Consider the following 8,137-nt stretch of genomic DNA (forward strand, 5'->3'; position numbering starts at 1 on the left):
TAGCCACAGGTGGATTCAGTGTCACTGCAACTCCTGGTCTGCAATGGATATAGAGGATGACGATGATGATGCAGGTGAGGTAAGTTAACTGTCTAATTGTTTGTTGCCATTGCCAATGGAAAAGTAATATATTTTTAAATTGATTATTTAAATTAATCAGTGGTTTTCAACCAGTGGTCTGGGGACACTCTCAAGAGTTAAATTATTGCATTATGCCTACTTAATTTACAAAGTCTACACAATTAGAGAATGTAGAATAATTGTTATTTTGTTCAATGTTTGCCTGTTGTCTCCTACGGTACCACATCAATATCAAAACAATGGAAATGTGGACAAAGTCTTATTCAACAATAACAAAATATTTTTTAGTTTTGGGTCTGAGAGGCTAAAATCTCATCAAATGGTGGTCCGTGGTGGCTCAAATGCTGAATATATAATGGACCTTGATGTGAAAAAGGTTGAAAACCTGCCAGGCACAGACTGGCACAGAAAGTCGGCCCTGGCATTTGTGGTCTTCACCGGCCCAAAGCCGGCTCAAAAACACTACTATTTCTTTTTTTGAGTGGTGTAAACCACTCCTACAACTGGCTTTGTTAGTCTGTGCAGAAAAAATGAGCATGGTTGCTACGGTCACCCAGTTCACCCGGGTGTGATTTCATTACGTCAGAGCTGATTTCATTACGTCAGAGCTGATCAGGCTATATAATACCTTACACCACTCAGTTCACACGGGTGTGATTTTTATTACTTTATTACTCAGCCAGGGCCCCATGAACTGACCAGCCCTTCTGGCATCTGCCAGAATTGCCAGACTGTCCAATCCGGGCCTCATCCTAAATGATGACGTAATGCCAATCAGTCAGAGGGTGGTTGGTTGTCATGGTTACACTTATTACCTGTCAGTGGGTGATGGCACTCAGGTGCGCGACAGGGGAAAGGCAACACAGTTTTGGACCGTGTGTGGTCATGATGGCCAGACTCGGGCAATCAATGAATACAGTTGCAACCACTATATTAATGGCAAATATTTCATACAGCTTAAGTTAAAAAAAAATCTGAACTATCCCTTTAACTGCTTCTGAACACTTACTGAACTTGCGTGCGAGGGTGTTCGCCTGTGCATACATCCTATGGCACTGTCTGTGAATATCATCATAACTGTCTGTCCATGACTATGTTGCCATGGTAAATAAATGTCTTTGTTTATAACCGATGTAGGAATTAGTTTAGGTTATACAAATGTATTACTTTAACCTTTATAGTTCACAATTAATTAACCCATTAAGACCTGTAACCCATCTGTCACCTTAGCTTTTAACCACTTTAACCTTTATTTTAAACTTTATCTATTGAGAAATGGCACATATACAAGCTCATATCTGCTATTTTTGAAAGATTGTTCACATTTTTGAATATATATTCTTTCACAGCAAACGTTTTTAACTCATATCTTTGCTTCTGGGGGGTCCCTGGAACAACATATTTTGTGGGTCTGCGGCTCCTTGACATAAAATTTTTTGAGAACCACTGACATACCGGTATAAACAGGTTTTTCAGAAAACTGTCATGCTTTAGGACACATTTTGTAGAATCTGGTCTCACTCTCAGGTCTTAATGGGTACATTGTACTGTACATTTGGAAAGGTTTCCTATTTGTGTGTTAATCTGTGCTGGAAAATGAATGCAACTAATTTACCCTCTACAGCTCCAATGGAAACTGCTGATGTAGACCACCTAACATCTTCTGGTTCTGGGAATTCTACTCTACTGTCTCCCACCAATTGACCCTGCTCAGTGGCCATCAAAAATGTCACACACAATGGACTTGGTTTCCAGGGGTCCTGCTCAGGTAAATGGAGACTTTGAATTCCCCAAGTCCGATTTAAATGGAAAGTTACAAATGGATTGACATAGCCTACTCAAAGCAGACTGATGCAGTGTACGTGTTGCTTTTGCGGAAAGCTGTTCTTACACACAGGTCCTGGAAGTGGAGCACAGAGGACTGGAGCAATATTGGGGCAATATTATAGAAGTTGCATGAAACAAGCCCAGATCATGTCAAAGATGTACTTTGCAATTCAAAGAGTACATATCTGTGATGTCACTGATCACATGACCCCAAGTTCTAGACCTCCAGTTTATTATTTACACTTCCACACAACTCTTAGGTATATTAATGACATAGTTCAATGTTGAAATTGAGTGGTATTCCCCTTTAAGAGGATCAGTGGACACCCTCAACAGGCAATATAATGGCAATTTTCTAAAAGAGGTAGAACTTGTTGCCAAGTTTAACCAAACTCATTTACTTATTTAGGGAAGACGATTCCAAATGAACTCATTGGTTGTCTTGGTGGAGCAATACGTAAAAATGTTCAACCCTAAGCATTTAGACAAAGTAAAACAAAAAGAGTGCATCCAGTCATCTTGAGATTTTCAGTGAGTGTAGAAGAAAGGAGAGGCATATACCAGTAGCTACAGAGCCAGAAGTCTCACATTGCCATCTAGTGACCAAAACATATATTTTTTTAATGTGGAACATAGAATGGAAATAAAACGGTTATGGTGTGTTTTAAAGGGGGAATATATGTATATAATTACTCTCAAAACGCTCTAAACTAAAATAATGACATACAATAATGTGATAAATCTGCCCTTTGTACCTGTCACGTTCGGGCTATTGATGTGTATTCATTTGTTGATTTCATGGTTGATAACCTACTGTGTATTTCAGTGTAGACATTTTTCTACACTTGATATGGCCAATCTTCAGTTACTGGAAAGAGCAACTTTACATATTAATATTATATTTCACAGTAAAACCAAAGAGAAGAAAATAAAGAGATGAAGCTTGATATATGATCATCATATAAATTGCATTATTTATTAATTATTACACAAGCTAAGCAAACAATTTCAAACTGCTATGTAAGAAATAAAATCAATGTAACACTATATACACAACACAATACCGTATAACACTATTATTTACAGTTAGATTTCATCAAACAAAATATGTAATAATACCTAATGTGCAAAATAAGTAGGCTACCATTTACAAACAAAATACATATTTTTACAAAATAACATGCCTATACTGTTGAAGTTTATTGAAAACAAAAGATGAAAGCATTACTGTAAAATAATACTATTCAAAGGACTAGGACCCATCTCGTAGTGGTGTCTGATAAGAACTTAAACGAAATATCTAACCTGTGTACTGAAATAAATAATTACTCACGTACCAGTAAGTACAAATTATAAATTACCAAAATGCATTGCTGTATTTATTTACAGTAAATATAGAACATTTCTCAAATATATAAAGAAAATAAAAATAAACACATTTTCAGAAATAGTGAAAATAGCAGATCAAAAGTACAAGATTTCTTGAAATGTAGTGGAGTGAAAGTCAAGTGCTGGCAAACAAAACTAAATAATCAAAATGTACTCCAGTACACGAGTAAACGTCCTTAGTTACTGTCCATCAACGCCAATGATGCTGGAGAGCGGTGATTCGTTGGTAGGGTCGAAGTCTCTTGTTACTGCTGCAGGCAGACGATGGTCCCTGTGCAGGTCCCTGAGGAAACATGTGTTACAGTGTTAGTATCATGTCCATTGTCCAGCCTTTCTCAACTACAATACCTTGCCAATTAAAACCACAGGAATAAAGCATAGAGTAAGTTATGTCTCACCATACCTAAAGATACGTATTCAAACAATATAAAAAGTCACAAAATGTTCAAAATAATTATTAATTTATTCAACTACAACTCAACATTGTATTACCATATTGTATCCTATTTATTTTAATTTCATCAAGGAGGGAGCTTACCAATATCATATTGTACATAAGACTTGATACACAACTATGATACTAATCATGTGATATGGCCATCACACTGTTTATACGTCGGTAAGCTCCCTCCTTAATGAAATTAAATTACAATAAGGATAATTGTTGCCACGACAACAGGAAGCAACGAGATAAATAAGACGTAAAGACATAAATAAGACACCTAGTTCGGCCACAAGGCAGATTAAGATTGACATTGGTGATACTACTATACTAACATCGCTACGGCTCAGTCCGTCCCTCAAGAGCTGCTATTCTGCCCACAGAGCACTCATACTACTACTACTTCATACTAAGACCCTAAGAAGTCTTGGCCACAATAATATTTCGCAATTCAATTTTCGAGAACATTTTCTGATTTACACATTGTTGGAATACATAATTTGTGTACAGTGTAACTAGCAACTTACAATATGAACGTTTTGCCAACTCACCTTCCTCTTGCGGTTTGGAGCCGTGTCCATGGCTTTGATGACCTTGGACTCCCTGCTGTTGACGAACTTGACGAAATCAATCTGTTGGAGAAAATGCAGTGATTTGTAACTCAAGCTGATTTCCTTCATAAATTAAACTAAATAAACGTAATAGTTTTAATTGGAGGTTAGTGTACACACATAGTACCATAATATGTGTGTACACTTACCAGTGATATTGTTCATATCCATGGTCAATCACTTAAATTCAACAGGCAACACTGTTTTTAACTTTTTCACAATTACAAACTCCTTCCCCCCCCCCATGTCTCTGTTTGCAGCATAACCACATTAACTAAATTCATAAACAAAACAATAGGTCAAGGATTCGGCAAAAATAGAAATTCTAAAGTCGCATTGGGAACTTGTAGATTCGCCAATTTTGGCAAAGAGTTCACAGAGGGAAAAAGTACAGCCAACTCCAGTCAGCAACATAGGGTTTAAATAGTTAAAGGTTTGTTGAATGTGAGCTTAGTCTAATTTCTCTATTGTATAGATCTGTATCTGTAGTAAAGGTGCACTTACCAGAAAGTGGTGTTTGGCTGGTGGTGGCCTTTGTCCTTGGCAGGCTACTCCTTGGCCGCATTCACCATGGCAAGGTTTTCCTCTCGTTCCTTCGCAGACTTTCAATTTTGGCCTAAAATTGGCAGCCGTGCTTTGAGAGATCTTCTGTTGGAGGACGTGTCGCATACTCCTGCAAAAAGAGTGAGATGGGAATAAGGAGAGTAAGCATGAACTCCAGTAAATAAACAACAAGGTAAATAGTCACATCAATAGAGTGCAGAGAGAACAATGTATGCATCAAAGAAACTAGGATTCCAGATAAACAATGAATCTATATGTCTAAACAACATTCTTCAACATTTGTGGTCAAGAAAAAGAAAGGTATAAATTAAAAACAAAACCATGAGAACAAGTGACCAAGATGAATACATACTTGAACAAAGCAGATCCAGTTCCTTTCTTCTTGGCCACGGTCACAGTGTCCCTCTGCCTGGTGGTGGTGAGTTGCCTAGGTTGTGGTGAGTTGGCCTGGTGGTGGTGAGTTGGCCTGGTGGTGGTGAGTTGCCTAGGGGGAGGAGAGACAGGGGAGTCAGTTTCCGTGTCTGAATCGTCTGTCAAACACGGAAACCAACTCACCTGTGGCTGTTGGGGTACTTGTCCCTGTGAGGCCGTCACTGGCACCATCCTCAGTTTAACCCTGGGATTCTTGGGATCGTCGACAATGCTGCACGTCCAGGTCCGGTTGTCTTGAGCGACCTGTGTGAGGAAATATAGACAATTGTAACTTGAGATAATTTCCTTCAATAAATGTAACTACATGAAATTGAAGTCCTTTGAATTTTCTTATAGACAAAATGATGTAGTTATGTAGACTTCCCGAAATAGGTAGTAAGCTCACACTCACTGTAAGATTGTAGATCGGCTATTGTTTGAATATACAAAGTATAGAATAGGGTTACATTTTTAAATAATACATATCTACAAAGTAGTAACTAAAATGTTCAAATAATTGTAGTGGAGTAAAAAAAGTACAATATCTGGCTGTGTAGTGGAGCAGAAGTATTAAGCTATTGAAAAATGGACACACTCAAGTAAAGTGAGAAACAAAAATCCTCATACATATACATGTACTAGTTTTCCACCATGTACATACTTGAAGGTGCTCGGTCGAAGCCCTCTTCAGAACCATCCTGGTTGCCTGGGGGTTGTTGGGGTCCTGGATCAGAGCAGAAGTCCAGGTGAAGCTGGCAGCTGCAGCATCCTGTGGGAGACATTTGTAAGTTATTAGTTAAGCTAATTTCCTTCATACATTGAAGTGCAAGAAATATTGAATCGATAATTTAATTGATTCAAAAATATCAGATCTACAAGCTCGAAACGCACTTGCAGATCTGTTATTTTAGATACTATAGTGACTTGCAGGACACTGCCAGAGGCACCAAGAGCTCCCAGCCAGCAGAATGGTGCTGTGGGAACCAACACATGGGCACCGGTCATGAGGACGTCCCATACTAACATATGTAAATGTACTCAAGAAAGATGCAGGAGCGCAAAGCAGCAACAAGCTGGCCGGATGTATGGAGAACCGGGATGACTGGAGGCGACGATGGAGGGCTAGTCTGAGGACGACCTAGAGAGAGTGACGGACAAATGAATTGAGGATTCAAATGTTTCAAAAATAGTAGATCTACAAGCTTGAATCGCACTTGCTGATCAAGTAGGGCATTAATTTACAAAAAACAAGTTAAAATATGGAGATATATATATATATATATATTATTAAACAATTCATTTGAAAAATATATAAATGACACTTAGCCAGGAGCCACTGCTCCTTAACGTGGAAGAGGTTCATGGCATCCAGTACAGATGCTTCCTCTGGTCATCTCATGGGTGCTTGGATCCATAGATCCCCTGGATGGCCTTAAATTGGAACGCCTTGGGAACCCCCAGGAATGGATTAAGTGGCTATTAATGTGCCAGGCAAAGGGAAGTCTGGAACTCTCTGCTGGAACTGTTGCCCCTCAACCAAACTCCAGATAAGTGGTTGAAGATGTATAAAAAGAAATATGCAGCCGGTTAGTTCTTACACAGTAAAAATCATCAGTGTTCATTTGTCCGTTTGTAACTCTGAACGGTCCCCCACTGCTCCAGCACAATATAGTATCAAAAAAATCACACCCGTGTGAACTGAGTGGTGTAAGGTTTTATATAGCATGATCAGCTGTGGTCTGACGTAATGTCTGACGTAATGAAATCACACAAAATATGTTAAGTAAAAAAAGCTATAATTTTTGATAAATGTATGTATCACACCTGGATGTGATTTCACAACTGGCTGTTTTTGCGCAGAGAAAATGACCACGGTTGCTACGGTCATCCAGTTCACCCGGGTGTGATTTAATTACGTCAGAAATTATTTTGAACATAGCAACCATGCTCATTTTTTTATGCACACAAAAGCCAGTTGTAGGAGTGGTTTACACCACTCAAAAATCAGTTATTAACATCAGCTTATTAAAAATAGCCGAGAAATCTTGAGAAAAACATTTTAACACAAATATTGTAAAATATGGGGAATCATGGGACCCCCACCCGAAAATATTTTCGGGTCCGGGTCCGTATCGTATTCGTAGCGACACGACATAGCCAAATGCATATTAATCTGGGGGTCGTTGCATTTGACAGTCATACTATATCTGATGATGAGAACCTGAACCACAGATTGTAACGGTAACAAATAGTGGCCGCACTGGCTGGTACAACCAGCCTGGTTGTAACCATTGCAACTCTGAGAGTCAGCAAACCGTTAACATTTGGGTACCTTATATTTGAACCGGTCCAGTTGGCTAAATTTGTTCAATATCAGAGTTAAATTAACACGAGTAGAGCAACTTGTTCGGTCCGCAGTACAATTTAAAAACGACTTCCATGTCCCATTATTACAATTCACCATGTAATTGTATGCATTTAGAAACGGACGCTTTTCAAAATATTTATCAAGTATATATTTCAAATGGCCGAAAAATACACGGACCAGTATCCACAGGCACAGCGCAAGTGCAAACTTCACTAACTCAAAACAATGAATCCTAAACAAACGACATCGAAAGAAAACAATGCTACACAACTAACGTTTCAAATCAGGGCCTAAACCTAAACAAACAGACCGTGTGTCTAAACTACCCGTTCTCTGAAAAATAACATTATTACAAGTTTACAGTACATATATTATTAAAATGTTAACATACCATCTCCATGTCCTCAGGTAACGTTGTGATACTAGCTGTTGATGTGAAGTCGA

The 8,137-nt window shown here is 38.5% G+C and overlaps 1 protein-coding gene across 1 annotated transcript; it reads right to left on the reverse strand.

The window, feature by feature from the left end:
• Positions 1 to 3,110: 3,110 nt before the first annotated feature.
• Positions 3,111 to 6,495, reverse strand: LOC306915658 (uncharacterized protein). The gene is made up of 5 exons (XM_079493135.1): positions 5,987 to 6,495; positions 5,267 to 5,589; positions 4,855 to 5,023; positions 4,291 to 4,371; positions 3,111 to 3,580 (listed from the first exon to the last, which is right to left on the reverse strand). Exons 1-5 carry the CDS (start codon positions 6,020 to 6,022, stop codon positions 3,488 to 3,490), a joined length of 702 nt encoding a protein of 233 aa, XP_079349261.1. The 5' UTR covers positions 6,023 to 6,495; the 3' UTR covers positions 3,111 to 3,487.
• Positions 6,496 to 8,137: the final 1,642 nt, after the last annotated feature.

Source organism: Electrona antarctica, assembly GCF_951216825.1.
Source record: "Electrona antarctica genome assembly, chromosome: 22".
Lineage (NCBI taxonomy): Eukaryota > Metazoa > Chordata > Actinopteri > Myctophiformes > Myctophidae > Electrona > Electrona antarctica.

Bases quoted from the DNA above. Each gene is read 5' to 3' on its own strand.
- LOC306915658 (XM_079493135.1), bottom strand. From the start codon at position 6,022: ATGGTTCTGAAGAGGGCTTCGACCGAGCACCTTCAA. The intron at 5,024-5,266 runs GTATGTATTCAT...CTCTTTTTGCAG, and splicing joins ACTGGATCTGCTTTGTTCAA to GAGTATGCGACACGTCCTCC. The intron at 3,581-4,290 runs GTGAGTTGGCAA...ATGTTTCCTCAG, and splicing joins CTCCAAACCGCAAGAGGAAG to GGACCTGCACAGGGACCATC.